The sequence below is a fragment of the Solanum lycopersicum genome, chromosome 2 (assembly GCF_036512215.1).
Source record: "Solanum lycopersicum chromosome 2, SLM_r2.1".
NCBI lineage: Eukaryota > Viridiplantae > Streptophyta > Magnoliopsida > Solanales > Solanaceae > Solanum > Solanum lycopersicum.
The window spans coordinates 52,138,184-52,154,738 of NC_090801.1; the positions used below are offsets into that span (position 1 = coordinate 52,138,184).

At 31.4% G+C, this 16,555-nt stretch overlaps 2 protein-coding genes and 2 pseudogenes across 2 annotated transcripts; 2 read left to right on the forward strand and 2 right to left on the reverse strand.

Annotated features, from left to right (window-relative positions):
* Positions 1–111: 111 nt before the first annotated feature.
* Positions 112–1,924, reverse strand: LOC101264792 (cyclin-D3-3-like). The gene is made up of 4 exons (XM_069294354.1): positions 1,436–1,924; positions 783–984; positions 568–698; positions 112–429 (listed from the first exon to the last, which is right to left on the reverse strand). Exons 1-4 carry the CDS (start codon positions 1,922–1,924, stop codon positions 211–213), a joined length of 1,041 nt encoding a protein of 346 aa, XP_069150455.1. The 3' UTR covers positions 112–210.
* Positions 1,925–5,695: 3,771 nt separating this feature from the next.
* Positions 5,696–7,363, forward strand: LOC101264491 (mitogen-activated protein kinase kinase kinase 20-like; annotated as a pseudogene).
* Positions 7,364–9,299: 1,936 nt separating this feature from the next.
* LOC101264182 (mitogen-activated protein kinase kinase kinase 20-like) lies at positions 9,300–10,470 on the forward strand (annotated as a pseudogene).
* A 4,219-nt stretch (positions 10,471–14,689) lies between these two features.
* On the reverse strand, positions 14,690–15,823 carry LOC101263876 (cyclin-D3-2-like). The gene is made up of 2 exons (XM_069294355.1): positions 15,335–15,823; positions 14,690–14,908 (listed from the first exon to the last, which is right to left on the reverse strand). The coding sequence occupies exons 1-2, from the start codon at positions 15,821–15,823 to the stop codon at positions 14,690–14,692; spliced, it is 708 nt and encodes a 235-aa protein (XP_069150456.1).
* Positions 15,824–16,555: the final 732 nt, after the last annotated feature.

The window sequence follows — 16,555 nt, forward strand, 5'->3', positions numbered from 1 at the left end:
TCATCACATGTCCAGAAAACACAATGCAACATCACATAATTGTCTCATAGAACATTATATAATTGTGCATTGAGTTTTAAGAGGACACTCCAAAACAGTGTCCATATATCACCATTGAAAATTAGATAATCTAGAGGATGTGAGCTCAGTGAAGAACTGTGATCTAAAACCAGACACAGAACTTATTGGAGCAAATAAAATTTGCTGATCCTATGTTCTACTTCTCTTATACTGAGGTTCTGGCAAGGATGAAACTGATGATGCCACAACCAACGAATCATTAGAGCTTTCACAGCTAAAATATGCATCAATAACGCCATCGGGAGTGCCTGGAATAGATTGACATTTCCTCTTGTTGGTTTGGCAGATTTTGGATCCAGAAGTGCCCATTAGCTCTAGAATGAGATCATGACATTCATCAATGCTGGCCTGTTTGAAGATGAAGAACTTCAGTGACACACAAATCAAATAGGCATAGTTATATTGCTAATCAAATACTATAAGGTACTACTAAGAAGCCCAAAGAGGTCGATCACTGAAAATGAAACTCGAAGTGAGAGTGCACACCTTTCTAACTTTAAGAACAGCCATAAGTTGATTAAGGTAATTGACTGCATTGCTAGGTTCAATATCATTGATGACATAAAACAATGTTGCAGTTGCAATTACAGATGGGGGAAAATGCAGAAGCCTAGAATCTGCATTCAGCATGATCGAATATATAATCAATAAACAACCCGCATTTAAAAGTTTCAAACAAACTTTTAAGATAGATATCTCACCAGTGATAATACCAAGAATGATGTTTTCACATTTCCTGTTGAACTCCGAATGTAGGTTGGTCATTAATTGAAATCTCCTGATGATATGGTCTATAAATGAAAGTGGTGTCACTGGATTCATTTTCCATTTGAGGGTGGACAACACCAGAAGTTCTATGTTCTTTATAGTCTTTGCCTCAAACACATACTTTGGATTTGATACCTTATCAACAAAATACATCCATCATTAATACAATCACATTTCAATCCTAAGCTATGTATGATCAATTATATCAATTCTCAATGTCCATTCTACTTCATTACAATCCAGTGTTCAATACTCGAGAAATGACAAACAGACATAACCGTTAAGAGATTTATAAAAACATCAACACTACATTATCTTAATAAGTGAAGAGTCAAAACATGCCTTATGTGTGAGAATATCACCAACTATTTATCAAAACACTCTTCAACTATCAATTGTTCCCTTTATATACATCCAGGTAGAAAAAAGAGGACAAGTGATAGATAGATGTGTTATAATCAGTAGTTGGTGTTAATATATGTATATATATATATATATATATATATATATATATATATATGGTATGAAGATCAAATAAGGATAGTTTAGATATGCTTTTTATTATTAACAAAACATAGCCACATACTTGAAGGCCTAATAAAAGGGGCACTTGAATCTCCTCTACTTTAGCAGCAATGGAAAGACAAGCAACAGCGACAAGCTGACTCATCCATGGCTGACCCTTCTGAAAACCGACTCGAGACATAAATCTATCAAAATAGTTGACAGCTAACACAGCAGTCAAAGCATTGAAACCATAGTGGTCAATGACAGTCACCATCCATTCCAAGGACTTTTTTCTTAACCCCAACAAAACCCCATCTGAAACTAAACTAGTACAATCAAAAAGATTCAGTTTTTCCTTTGATAACAGAGTTTCAACCTCACCATCTTCCCAGAACATGTCACATTCTAAGAAAGGTGAAATCTTTTTCACATTCCGATTTCTTTCATCTGAATGGTACCCTCCTCCCAAATCTCCCTCATCTAATGGATCTTCCTTACATAGAAGGGCATCAAAATTCAAGATTGGATTTTGGGGCTCTATGTTTTGTACTTGTAAATGTGAAACCATTTTTTCCAAACTCAATTACACATCCACTGCTACTGCTTAAATTCAATTCATTCTTTACATATATATAGGTGAGATTAGTCTTTGCATTTAGTGTTAGTTAAGGCTTGAGATTATATATAATTACTCCTTTTGTTTGACATTCATCTAACAATTAATAGTAGAAATAATGTTGTTGTATTACCTTTTAAATCCATTAATTTTAATAATTAATATTTTGGGAAATGTAGTACATATCATTAAATAGTATTTTCTTCCTTTAGAAAAAGAATGATATAGTTTGAATTGATACGAAATTTAAGAAAATAAAAATAAAATTAATTTTATAGCACTAAATTAAAGTTAATGGGAAAACTTAGTCATGCGAAAACTTAATTAATAGGAAAGATTTGAACTTGACTTTGTGATAGAGATCCCTTACGACTCTAAACCACATCTGATACACTTCTCACCCATATATAGGAATGAATCTCAACACATGTATAAGTAGGATATAACTCGAGTCAAGTTAATACACTCATGATGAATGATTCATATGTTTAGCATATTATTTACAAGGTGTTATAACTACAATAGTGATGACAATTTTAGTCCATATTTATAAAATCAATCCATTTTATTCATATTTCAATGAGTTGGAACACTTGTATTTCGGTTGGATATATATGGATTTCAAATCTATTGTCATACCTATAAGAGTATTGACACATATGGGTAAAATACAAGTAGCTATATTTAACCGTGGTAAGCCAATTCAAACTTGATATATTTCTATAAGAAGGAACCAAAAATACATATTTTAATTAATTGAAGGTTAAATATATTGAGTCATTTCCAGGAAATTTTTATTATCATATTCATTCCTAATAAAATCATGTTTGTCTCTTCTTGTGCTTTCAGATTAGTTTTATTTACTGTTTTCGCCTTTTTTCTTCTTTTTTTTTCCCATTATTTTCTTCCAATTTTTTAATGCAAAAATAAAGATATATAAATCCATCCGAAGAAGTCAATTTCTTAAACAAAAAAATGCAACGAGGTTTATCACACACCATTTTATCCTGCAATTTTTTTTAAAAAAATTATTTTCTTTCTAAAAGCGAACCACAAAAATCTATTATATGCTACTTATCCTGCATTTCTACGAGAAATTGTTTTCTTAGCTCGAATTAATAACCCCCTAGACAAGCTAAGTTTAAATTGAATCTTATAAGTGGCGATGAATATATATCTTTAGTTTTTCTTTAACGCAAATTTATACCACTACACAGTGGTCTAGTGGCTTTTTATGATCATAAAAAAATTGTCAATAGAAAACGTACAAGCAAGGGAGGCTAGACCTTACCTTACCAATCATAATGAGGTACGTATCTAACCTCTACTAATTAACAACCATGAATAAAATACGAACTAGAGAGAACTAGATATTTTATGATCATCACAAAATTTATTATGCACTATATGATGATATTACAAGTGAGGATTCTTGAGTAATAAAAAACCATAAAGGCCAAGGAGAAAGTTGAGTTATAAACCTCAAACTTCCTTTTACAAATGTATGTACTAAACAAGATAGATTGACCTTTTAAAGTAAACTGAAATATGTTTCTCTTGTCTTCTTGTTCAAATTTGTTCGATAACACTTCATAGTGCATCACTTCCTGGCTTTATTGAATCTTATTGAAGTTGTTGATATTGTCATACATTTTACTTTGCGAGTCGCGTTGATAGTTGCCTTATAACAAATTCCTCAAGCACTTTACCATCCCAACTATACTTTCATTAATGCTTTGTTTTGTGTTGTGTTATTGCCTTGTTGCCTAGGAGAAATATTTGCTCCTCTTCCTCACCTTCCTCATCATCTAGGTTAGCAAACTTATTTGGGGACAAAGTACTACTATCACCAACTTGAAGTTGTTAATCGGAGCAAGTGAAGCCAATTTTTCAATATTAGAACTCACCAAACGATCATTTAAGACTGCAGCAAAATTTGTTGATGGTGACAAACCTTGTGGGGGAGTTACTAAGTTGGCACTACTAGGCACAAAAGCAGGAGCTGTTGGGATCAATTTCTTTTTGCATAGGAGGAGAAGTGACTTGTTCTTCCTCTTCATCTGCTATATCTATCCATCTCAGTGTCAGAGGCGAACTCAGGATTTAACGATTTTAATTGCATCAATATAAATATAGCTTAAATATGAGGTCTAAGTTAACTTAAAATAAAAACAATAAAAACGAATTCAGGATTTAATGACTTTGGTTGCACCAATATAAACATTGTTTAAATATGAGGTCTAAGTAAACTTAAAATAAAAACAATAAAGCTGGCTTAAGTGGGATTCAAACCCTACTCCGGAGGGTGATACCTCTAACTTCTACCATTTACACAAGGGCACTCTTATGATTTTTATGGGAGCACTGTTAATTATATACTAATTTCTACCAAATTTTCAAAATAGATATACATATATACATATGATTTTTTCATAAGTTGGCGGGTGCACATGCACCCCTTCCATATAATGTGGGTCCACCCCTGCTCAGAGTACTTATCGCACCTTGTTTTTCTTTAGATATAACTAATTTACTTGTAGAGTTAACTTGAGATGAATTGATCTCATGCACAATATTATTCGTAAGAGCATGAAAAGTATTAAAACACATGAATTTCTCGAGCACCTGACATAGTTTGACTATCTACAACTTGTTGCATTGTTTTTCTATAATATCCTTTTTTGTTTTATTGATAGAGTTTCATGAAAACAATATTATTTGTTTTAATTTTTTTAACAGATTTATTTCACGATTTAAGTACGGAAATGTAATAATACATTTCTCAAATCATTATTAATAAAATAAAAATTACGCGTATAAGCAAATATATACTAGTCAATTATTCAACATATATATAGTTTGCTTTAAACACAGTTCACGACCTACTTTTAGCTATAATTACGAGTCTCAACTTCTTGGTTTTGTATAATTAGCAAGTTTGTATAATTCAAAATTTGTATAGTATAATTTGCACAACTTTTGTGTAGTTCAAAATTTTTATGATATAGTTTGTATAATTATTTACACTTTTGATGTTTGTATTTGTAAAAATTCATTATTTTGAATTTATACAAAAATAAGTGAATTATACAAATGTATTTGCGAGTATTTAATAAAATTTTCCACGAATGAAAAAAGAGTTAAATCATTTTGTTCCATATATTTGGCCAAATTCATTTTTACTGATTTAGCATTCAATTCATTTTAAATTTTATTATATTTATCCAACAAATAAAATTTCAAAATATAAGTTCATTTTTGAATTGTCTTATTAGGATGAATTTGAAATTAAGTAATGATGGTTCTTCACTTCATTCATTCATTAATCACGTGAAGGACTTATTAGAATCCAAGTTATTTATAGTTTTAATAAATCAAAGTGCTTGTTATTTTATGTTAAATATTTTATTAACTTTAAATTTTCATATAATAAAAGAAGTAAATATGGAAAATTTTAATAAAATTTCTTCTACTAGCACACTTTGAAAGGGAATTAGGAAACAAATATGCTATATATTAATTTTTAGATCAAAATATGAATTATCAAATGTAGTGGACGATAAATAAATATACACACTTTTTAAATCCTCCATTAAAAAAAGAAAAATGAAAAATGGTTAAACTAAATAAAAGCTCATAAAAGAACAAAAGAAGGGTCACAGAATTGGTTGAGACGAGTTTATCCAAATTTATTTTATATAAATTGGTTGATCCAATCTGCTAATTTTTATCATGACTCCTATAAGAAAAAAGAGTGTCATGACGGAAAAAGAAGCGAAATATAAGTGGAGGAGAGGTCGAACATTGGGAAAAGGAAGCTATGGTTTTGTTTCATTGGCTTTTACTAATACTGATGATACCCCTTCTCCTACCATACCATCTCTCATTGCCGTTAAATCTTCTAGGTTGAAAAGCTCTCGATCTCTTCGAAATGAAAGGAAATTCTTAAAAATGTTTGAGGATTGTCCTCAAATTATTCGATGTTTTGGATCTAAGTCACTTGCAAAGATGGCTTATATCTTTACAATTTGGAGCTTGAATATGCCTCAGCTGGGAGCCTAGCTGATCGTATTCATGAACGAGGAGGATTGCCTGAGTTTCAAGTCAAAAAGTATACCAAAAATGTTGTTTTAGGGCTCAGTTTGATTCACAAAAAAGGGATAATTCATTGCGACATAAAATCTCACAACATTCTTCTTACTACTGATGAGGTGACAAAGATTGCTGATTTCGGGCTTTCCATAACTTTGCAACAGATCAACTGCGGGGAGGAGGTGGGGCTCAGAGGAACTAAAAGGTATATGGCACCCGAAGCTCTACTCAAGAAGGAGTACTCCCCAGGATTTGATATTTGGTCTCTTGGATGCACTGTTTACGAGATGATTACTGGGAAACCCCTATGGAAATCATCAGATATTATGTTGAACCGAATTAAGTATGAGGAACCAGATATTCAAAATCCTAAACTGTCTACTGAGGCAAAAGATTTCCTAAATAATTGTCTGGTCAGGAATCCAAGCGCGCGTTGGAGTGCAGACATGCTCTTGAATCACTCTTTTCTGAAATCAGCTGAGGATGTCCAGCCTCCAGATGCGAAGAAGCGGCAATGTGCTGACATGTCTTTGTTCTGCAAGAAACGCGCAAAGACAACATTCAGGACACATCCACACATTCCTGATTCGGTTATACAAGTTGATTCAGATTCTACAGACGGAAACTAGATTGTGCTCAAAGATGCTAGTTTCTAGTTGACTATAGAACGCTGGTTTGTAATGTAACAAGTAGATATGAGCTTGTGAACAAAATGATCTCAGGTGTAACCCCTTTAATTTTAATTATCCTCAGCCTGTGAGCTGACTATGAATTATGTTCTTCATGAGGATGTTATATGAAATATTATCCTTCTTGCGTTGTGTTATATAAATCAGAATGTTATATGAAATATTTCAAACCATGTCTCATGTTCATCTTTTGTTTTTTGTAATTTTAATCTTTGCAACCTCATTTTTTTTTTTTTTTGCATCTATGCTGTGACTCTAATTGATTTTTGTTATGTTTTGTTGGTATCCGTTAGGTTTCAAATTAATAATATTGAACAAGACTGATACTCGTGACTCAGAATAACTGATTTTTTCCCTCACTTATATACTCTCTAATTAACAATGAGTCACTCTATAGGAAAAAGACAAAAAGTTTAATTTTGCTTTCCGTTACATTTTTTTTCTTAAGTCATCCACAATCATTTAAAGCTATCTGCTAATTTAGTTAATCGCATCTACTAGAGTTAGTACCTATTGAATACTCGTATTACTCAAAATTTGTATTATTAAACATTCTCGCTGATGTGGCATGAGAAGTGCAGTACACGAACATTCAGAGCTTGAGAGACCATTGTTTGCTTCTTTTTTTCCAGAAAATATATTAAGCAAGACACGATTTTGATATGAAATGACAAGAGCAACAAATTTGAGTTTTTTCGTAATTTCTCTAAAAAGCTAAGGGTGATTGGATAAGTTCATTAATTTCTTATACACAAATTACTCTCGAAAGTAAAATCACTATTCTTTAAAAGTAAAACCATTTCTCAAAAGTCCAAAATATATTTATTACTGTTCAGTTCACAGTGCCCAAGAAGTGACTGACAATACATGTATGAGGCTATATTGTGTCAAGTGGGGATGTGTTGGTTTTCATTTCATAAAATGACCAAAATTCAATTCTCTCTTCTTTTAACGATTTTTTCTCTTTCTTACTTTTTTTTAACTTCTTTTTTCTTTGACTTTTTGTTTCAATTAATGTTCCAATTTCTCTACTTCTATACTTATATAATTTTTTCATGAAAATTATGAAATCCAAAAAAAAATATCCATTCTATTTCTAACATTTTAATATTATTTTTCCATTCAAAATTAATTATTTATATTAGTAAAAAAAGTTAGATAAAATTATGTGCTAATTTACCAAATATAGTTAATTACAATTTTTTTATTTTATTATCATATTTTTTTTCTTTTTGTAAGTGTAAATAAAATTTATGAATTTTAAAAATTAAATGTGACTTAGTAAAACTATTATTTATTTATGATTTCTTATGGAATTTATTAAAAAAAAATAGCATAAAATTTGATACTAGTTTCAAAAAGAATTATTGATACTCGTGACTCACAAAATAACTGATTTCCCCCCTCACTTATATACTCCCTAATTAACAATGAGTCACTTCATAGGAAAAAGGAAAAAGGTTCAATTTTGCCTTCCGTTATATTTTTTTTCTTAAGTCATTCACAATCACTCAAAGTTGTACACATATTTTACTTAAACACCTATACTAGAGTTAGTACCTATTGAATACTTGTACTATTCGAAACTAGTAGGGGTGTCAAATGGGAGGGTTGGGTTGAAATTGAAAATACTAAAATGCGTTGAATAGAAATCGGGTTGGATCTTGACCCGTTTAAGTTAAGATTGAACTCAATTCAAATTATCTTGAGCCCAACCCTTAAAATTCTGGACGAGTTAGGCTGGTTACCTATGTTTGAGTTCATTTTTGACACCAATAAAAACTAATATCTATTAAACATTTTTTGCTGATGTGGCATGAAAAGTGCAATACACAAACATTCAGAGCGCGAGAGACCAGATTTTGCTTTTTTCTTAAAAAATCTCTTTCTTCTTCTTTATTCCTTAATTAAACATAAACACTTACACCACTATTTCCACTATTACTGCTCTCACCGTTTATCCATCTCTTTTCTCACTTATCATTAGTCACGTCACTCTCTCCCTCACCGCTACCATATTTATCTCGAAAGCACCACAATAATTTTCTAGAATTAAAATTTTCAACCTGAAATTGAGTTTCCTCCGGCACCAATCATACAAATAAGATAAAAAGAAGCAAATGAAAGTGAGTTCAGCTAACTTAATTTTAAAAAAAAACCTTTTTCATAAATAAGTGAAATAACTTTATTTCTTCATTAACGGTTTAATTTCTTTCCGTAACAATGACAAGCAAAGGGATGAAAATGAAGAAAAAAAGGAAGCTCTGATATTGTTATTTGCTATTTCAATTTTTTTCTCTTTGAAATCAAATTTAGAAAAGGAAAGTTGAACGAAGAGATCTGATGGTGGCTCAAAGGAGGCTAATGGTCCATGGTTGGGTGGGCAAGGATCTTCTTTTCCTTTTTTAAATTTTTTTTAAAAGTTTAAATATATATTATGGCTCAAAATGTCATGTGTACGTTATTTCATTCGTCAAATTGCCATAACAGTGCGAGTGTATTACAAACCTCTTATAATTGTAGTTATTTATTAAAAAAGTGTTCAAATGGTTCAAATTCGAGTTGTTGTAAGTGTACAACAAGTATAAAGTTAGATTGAAATGTCTAAGTGAAATATGCAGACAACTTTAAGTGATTATAGATGACTTAAGCCTTTTTTTTTATCTAACCCTACTTGTGCGATCATGTAAAAATCTAATAATAAGAAACTAATTTAACACTTGGAATGACTACAACAAAATCAATATTAATGCCAACAATAAGAAAAAAGCGAAATATAAGTGGAGGAGAGGTCGAACATTGGGAAATGGAAGCTATGGTTTTGTTTCATTGGCTTTTACTAATACTGATGATACCCCTTCTCCTACAATACCATCTCTCATTGCCGTTAAATCTTCTAGGTTGAACAGCTCTCGATCTCTTCGAAATGAAAGAAAATTCTTAAGAATGTTTGAAGATTGTCCTCAAATTATTCGATGTTTTGGATTTCAAGTCACGTGCAAAGATGGCTTATATGTTTACAATTTGGAGCTTGAATATGCCTCAGCTGGGAGCCTAGCTGATCGTATTCACGAACGAGGAGGATTGCTTGAGTTTCAAGTCAAAAAGTATACCAAAAATGTTGTTTTAGGGCTCAGTTTGATTTACAAAAAAGGGATAATTCACTGTGACATAAAACCCCACAACATTCTTCTAACTACTGATGAGGTGACAAAGATTGTTGATTTCTGGCTTTCCATAACTTTGCAACAGATCAACTGCGGGGACGAGGTGGGGCTCATAGGAACTAAAAGGTATATGGCACCTGAAGCTCTACTCAAGGAGGAGTACTCCCCACGATTTGATATTTGGTCTCTTGGATGTACTGTTTATGAGATGATAACTGGGAAACCCATATGGGAATCATAAGATATTATGTTGAACCGAATTAAGTATGAGGAACCAAATATTAAAAATCCTAAATTGTCTACTGAGGCAAAAGATTTCCTAAATAATTGTCTGGTCAGGAATCCAAGCGCGCGTTGGAGTGCAGACATGCTCTTGAATCACTCTTTTCTGAAATCAGCTGAGGATGTCCAGCCTCCAAATGCGGAGAAGAGGCAATGTGCTGACATGTCTTTGTTCTGCAAGAAACGCGCAAAGACAACATTCACGACACAGCCACACATTCCTGATTTGGTTATACAAGTTGATTCAGATTCTACAGACGAAAACTAGATTGTGCTCAAAGATGCTAGTTTCTAGTTGACTATAGAACGCTGATTTGTAATGTAACAAGTAGATATGAGCTTGTGACCAAAATGATCTCAGGTGTAACCCCTTTATTTTAATTACCCTCAGCCTATGAGCTGACTATGAATTATGTTCTTCATCAAAATGTTATATGAAATATTATCCTTCTTGCGTTGTGTTATATAACTCAGAATGTTATATGAAATATTTCAAACCATGTCTCATGTTCATCTTTTGTTTTTTATAATTTTAATCTTTGCAACTTCATTTTTTTTTTTCATCTATACTGTGACTATAATTGATTTTTGTTATGTTTTGTTGGTATCTGTTAGGTTTCTGATTAATAATATTGAACATGACTGATACTCGTGACTCAGAATAACTGATTTTTCCCCTCACTTATATACTCCCTGATTAACAATGAGTCACTTTATAGGAAAAAGAAAAAAAGATTAATTTTGCCTTCAGTTACATATTTTTTCTTAAGCCATCCATAATCATTTAAAGTTATCTGCATATTTTACTTAAACACATCTAATAGAGTTAGTACCTACTGAATACTCGTACTACTCAAAATTAGTATTATTAAACATTCTCGCTGATGTGGCATGGGAAGTGCAGTACACAAACATTCAGAGCTTGATAGACCAATGTTTGCTTCTTCTTCTTTTTCCTGAAAATATATTTAGCAAGACACTATTTTGATATGAAATGACATGAATAACAAATTTGAGTTTATTTGAGTTTTTTCGTAATTTCTCTGAAAAGCTAAAGGTGATTGGATAAGTTCATTAATTTCTTATACACAAATTTTTCACTACTCTTTATAAGTAAAACCATTTCTCAAAAGTCTAAAATATATTTATTACTGTTCAGTTCACATTGCCCAAGAAGTGACTGACAATTCATGTATGAGGCTATATTGTGTCATGTGGATGTGTTGGTTTCCATTTCAGAAAATGACCGAAATTCATTTCGAAAGCACCACAAAAAAATTTTAGAATTAAAATTTTCAACCTGAAATTGAGTTTCCTTCGGCACCAATCATACAAACAAGATAAAAAGAAGCAAATGGAAGTGAGTTCAGCTAACTTGATTTTAAAATTCCTTTTTCATATATAAGTAAAATAACTTAATTTCTTCATTAACGATTTAATTTCTTTCGGTATCAATGACAAGCAAAGGGATGAAAATGAAGAAATCGAAGAAGCTCTGATTTCAAACAAACAATTTCAGAACTAATCTGTACACTTGTCCTCAATTTATTTTGTTATTTTATAACAAACTAATGAGCTGTGCAAAATAATATTCCTATACAAAAATAAATGATAAGATTGGTATCTTCTCGAAGATTCCTTGTGACTCAACAAGTTGTTGTGACTCGATCCATTTTTATTTTTGTTCATCACCAGACTTTCCAACATTTTGTGACTGAAACATTAATAGTTTCTTTCAAATTTATTTAGGATATGTAATTTGCTATTTCAATTTTTTTTCTCTTTGAAATCAAATCTAGAAAAGGAAAGTTGAACGAAGAGATCTGATGGTGGCTCAAAGGAGGCTAAAGGTCCATGGTTGGGTGGACAAAGATCTTCTTTTCCTTTTTTTTTTTTTTAAGTTTTAATATATATTTTGGCTCAAAATGTCATGCATACGTTATTCATTCGTCGAATTGCCACAATAGTGCGAGTATTACACACCTCTTATAATTGTAGTTTTCTTAAAAAAGTGTTCAAATTCGAGTGTTATAAGTGTTCAACAAGTACAGAGTTAGATTGAGGTGTCTAAGTGAAATATGATAACAACTTTAAGTGATTATGAATGACTTAAGCTTTTTTTTTTTGTCTAACCCTACTTGTGCGACCAGGTAAAAATCTAATAATAAGAAACTAATTTAGCACTTGGAATGACTACAACAAAATCAATATTAATGCCAACAATTAAAAAAAAACTAATTTAACACTTGGAATGGCTATGGTGTTGGATATCTACTTCAAAATTTACTTTGATTTAAACAATAACAATATGTAAAAAAATTATATTGATTTAGACAGTGAAAATGTATTAACAATTTTATATTTTGTTTGTAGTATTTAGTCATGCAATAGTACTTAATCTTAATCTTAATCTTATATGTAAACCTCATTCTCAATTCCACAAGAATCATTACGAAAGTGGCTTTTCTTTGATAGAAGTTTGATTTTTCAAGAATATATCTTAATTTTTGCTTAATTCTTCTTCTAATGATGATTCGACTTCTGGTAAAAAAGATGTCTTAATTATATTTCGTCTCTTCTGTTTTGTGCTATGAAGATTTTACTAGAAAAAAACTCTGAGATTAATTAAAAAGATGAGACTAAAAAAAAAGATAGAAACTGAAAAATCTGACTTTTATTGATTGAAATTGATTATAGATTTAAATATCCGATAAAATTGATTTGATAATTAAAATGTCTTGAACCAATCTGATATGTTTACATCCTTTGCGTCAAGTTGATATGACAAGTACATCAACATAAGAAAATTGGAGAGAACCACTCAACACATAAAAAAATTGAAGAATTGAAGAAAAATGCTACCATACAACAAGAACAAAGAAAGGACAATCATATACAATTTTGCATTCATGGGAGAATGTTAGAAAACTAATTCAAAGTAAATTAAATTTCTTAAGGATTTGAATATTTGTTTCATTCATGTCTAAATAATATTTTTAATCGGAATAGTATCTGGAACAAGCCTGTGGTGGCCTCTATGGTAGATAACATGAGTAAAACAAGACTAAGATAATTTGTCTTGAATAGGAGATATACAGAAGCCCAGTGAGGAAATGCAAGAGGTGTGAAGTAATGGATAAGGAGAGGTAGAAGTAAGTTGAAATGTATTGGGGAAAGTGAATAGACAGGATATCACGCAACTCCAAATTACCAAGGACAAGACCTGGATCAGAGGATGCAAAGATCGTATATTAGGGTGGAAGGTTAGTATGTATTGAGTGTTGAAGTGTTTGGTCTTTTCTAGTAGTAATTCACTTTTAATTACATAGTCGTATGTTGTTTATTGTGTTTAGGCTGTCATATTGTTATTGTTTTCTTATTGATTGATGCACTTTTTTCTTCATTATTTGTTTTCCTTTTTAATATCTACTTTGATATGTTGTACTATGAAAGGTATCCACAACTTGCTTGAAATTGAAGCATAGATTTATGCAATAGATGGTAGAAAGCATAATAGGGGTGGAAAAGAAAAAGTAAAGTGCATATTAAATATATGTTTGTGTTTGTGTGTATATATATGTATCTTGAATCCATGCTCAAAAAAGTAATTTCAAATAGCTGCATTGATGCACTTAAGGAAAAGATCACCCAATTTATCTTTTACTCATTCTTCCTTCAATTCCCAATCAGACATAGTTTAATTCATGTTCAAATCTGTCTAAATCATTACATGGATTTCATCACATGTCCAGAAAACATAATGCGACACCATATAATTGTCTGATAGAACATTATATAATTGTGCATTGTGTTTTAAGAGGACACTCCAAAACAGTGTCCATATATCACCTTTGAAAATTAGATAATCTAGAGGATATGAGCTCAGCGAAGAACTGTGATCTAAAACCAGACACAGAACTTATTGGAGCAAATAAAATTTGCTGATCCTATGTTCTACTTCTCTTATACTGAGGATCTGGCAAGGATGAAACTGATGATGCCACAACCAACGAATCATTAGAGCTTTCACAGCTAAAATATGCATCAATAATGCCATCGGGAGTGCCTCGAATAGATTGACATTTCCGCTTGTTGGTTTGGCAGATTTTGGATCCAGAAGTGCCCATTAGCTCTAGAATGAGATCATGACATTCATCAATGCTGGCCTGTTTGAAGATGAAGAACTTCAGTGACACACAAATCAAATTGGCATAGTGATATTGCTAATCAAATATTATAAGGTACTACTAAGAAGCCCATAGAGGTCATAAAACTCAATGTGAAAGAGTGCAAACCTTTCTAACTTTAAATATAGCCATAAATTGATTGAGGTAATCGAGTGCATTGCAAGGCTCAATCTCATTGATGGCGTAAAACAATGTTGCAATTGCAAATACAGATGGGGGATAATGCAGAAGCCTAGAATCTGCATTCATCAAATATATAATCAATTAACAACTTGCATCCAAAAGTCTCAAACAAACTTTTCAGATAGATATCTCACCAGTGATAATACCAAGAATGATGTTTTCACATTTCCTGTGGAACTCCGAATGTAGGTTGGTCATTAATTGAAATCTCCTGATGATATGGTCTATAAATGAAAGTGGTGTCACTGGATTCATTTTCCATTTGAGGGTGGACAACACCAGAAGTTCTATGTTCTTTATAGTCTTTGCCTCAAACACATACTTTGGATTTGATACCTAATCAACAAAATACATCCATCATTAATACAATCACATTTCAATCCTAAGCTATGTATGATCAATTATATCAATTCTCAATGCCCATTCTACTTCATTTCAATCCAGTGTTCAATACTCGAGAAATGACAAACGGACATAACCAATAAGCGATTTATAAAAACATCAACACAACTATATCTTAATAAGTGAAGGGTCAAAACATGCCTAATGTGCGAGAATATCATCAACTATTCATCAAAACACTCTTCAACTATCAATTGTTCCCTTTACCTAAATTCAGGTTGAAAAAAGAAGACAACTGATAGATAGATGTGTTATAATCAGTAGTTGGTGTTAATATATATATATATATATATATATATAAAGATGAAATAAGGATAGTTTAGATATGTTTTTTATTATTAACAAAACATAGCCACATACTTGAAGGCCTAATAAAAGGGGCACTTGAATCTCCTCTACTTTAGCAGCAATGGAAAGACAAGCAACCGCAACAAGCTGACTCATCCATGGCTGACCCTTCTGAAAACCGACTCGAGACATAAATCTATCAAAATAGTTGACAGCTAACACAGCAGTCAAAGCATTGAAACCATAGTGGTCAATGACAGTCAACATCCATTCCAAGGACTTTTTTCTTAACCCCAACAAAACCCCATCTGAAACTAAACTAGTACAATCAAAAAGATTCAATTTTTCCTTTGATAACAGAGTTTCAACCTCACCATCTTCCCAAAACATGTCACATTCTAATAAAGGTGAAATCTTTTTCACATTCCAATTTCTTTCATCTGAATGGTACCCTCCTCCCAAATCTCCCTCATCTAATGGATCTTCCTTACATAGAAGGGCATCAAAATTCAAGATTGGATTTTGGGGCTCTATGTTTTGTACTTGTAAATGTGAAACCATTTTTTCAAACTCAATTACACATCCACTGCTACTGCATAAATTCAATTCATTCTTTGCATATATATAGCTGAGATTAGTCTTTGCATTTAGTGTTAGTTAAGATTTGAGATTATATACAATTACTCCTTTTGTTTGACAGTCATCTAATAATTAATAGTAGAAATAATGTTATTATACTATATTTTGAATCCATTAATTTTAATAATTAATATTTTGGGAAATGTAGTACATATCATTAAATAGTATTCTCTTCCTTTAAAAAAGAATGGTGAAGTTTGAGTTGATAACAAATTTAAGAAAATAAAGAATAAAAAATTAATTTTATTGACACTAAATTAAAGTTATGTTAAATATATCAAAATTTACTTTAATATGAGGATTTAAATATGTCAATGTGAAAATTTGAAATTAAAGTATTATCAAAAAAGAACGAGTCCGTTTTTAGATAATAGACTAAAAAGGAATCAATTATTTTAAAGAGAGGGAGTAGTATCCTATAGCAAGAAAAAATGAACCAAAATTGATGAATAGTTTATTGATTTTCCATACTAGATAAATAATATTAGACATTTATTTTTAGTATGGTGGACAAATATAGTTGAATGGCGCTGCGGAATTTCTTAGAAGACATTCCATTTTGGCCCAAACCAATGGCCCCTATATGCATACATTGTGATAATCAAGCTGCAATAGAAAGGGCTGGAAGCATTATGTATAACGGCAAGTCTCGTC

Coding starts and splice junctions, on each gene's coding strand:
- LOC101263876 (XM_069294355.1), bottom strand. CDS start 15,823: ATGGTTTCACATTTACAAGTACAAAACATAGAGCCCCAAAATCCAATC. Junction 14,909..15,334: donor CCCTTTTATTAGGCCTTCAA/GTATGTGGCTAT, acceptor TTTGTTGATTAG/GTATCAAATCCAAAGTATGT.
- LOC101264792 (XM_069294354.1), bottom strand. CDS start 1,924: ATGGTTTCACATTTACAAGTACAAAACATAGAGCCCCAAAATCCAATC. Junction 985..1,435: donor CCCTTTTATTAGGCCTTCAA/GTATGTGGCTAT, acceptor TTTGTTGATAAG/GTATCAAATCCAAAGTATGT. Junction 430..567: donor CTGTTCTTAAAGTTAGAAAG/GTGTGCACTCTC, acceptor ATCTTCAAACAG/GCCAGCATTGATGAATGTCA.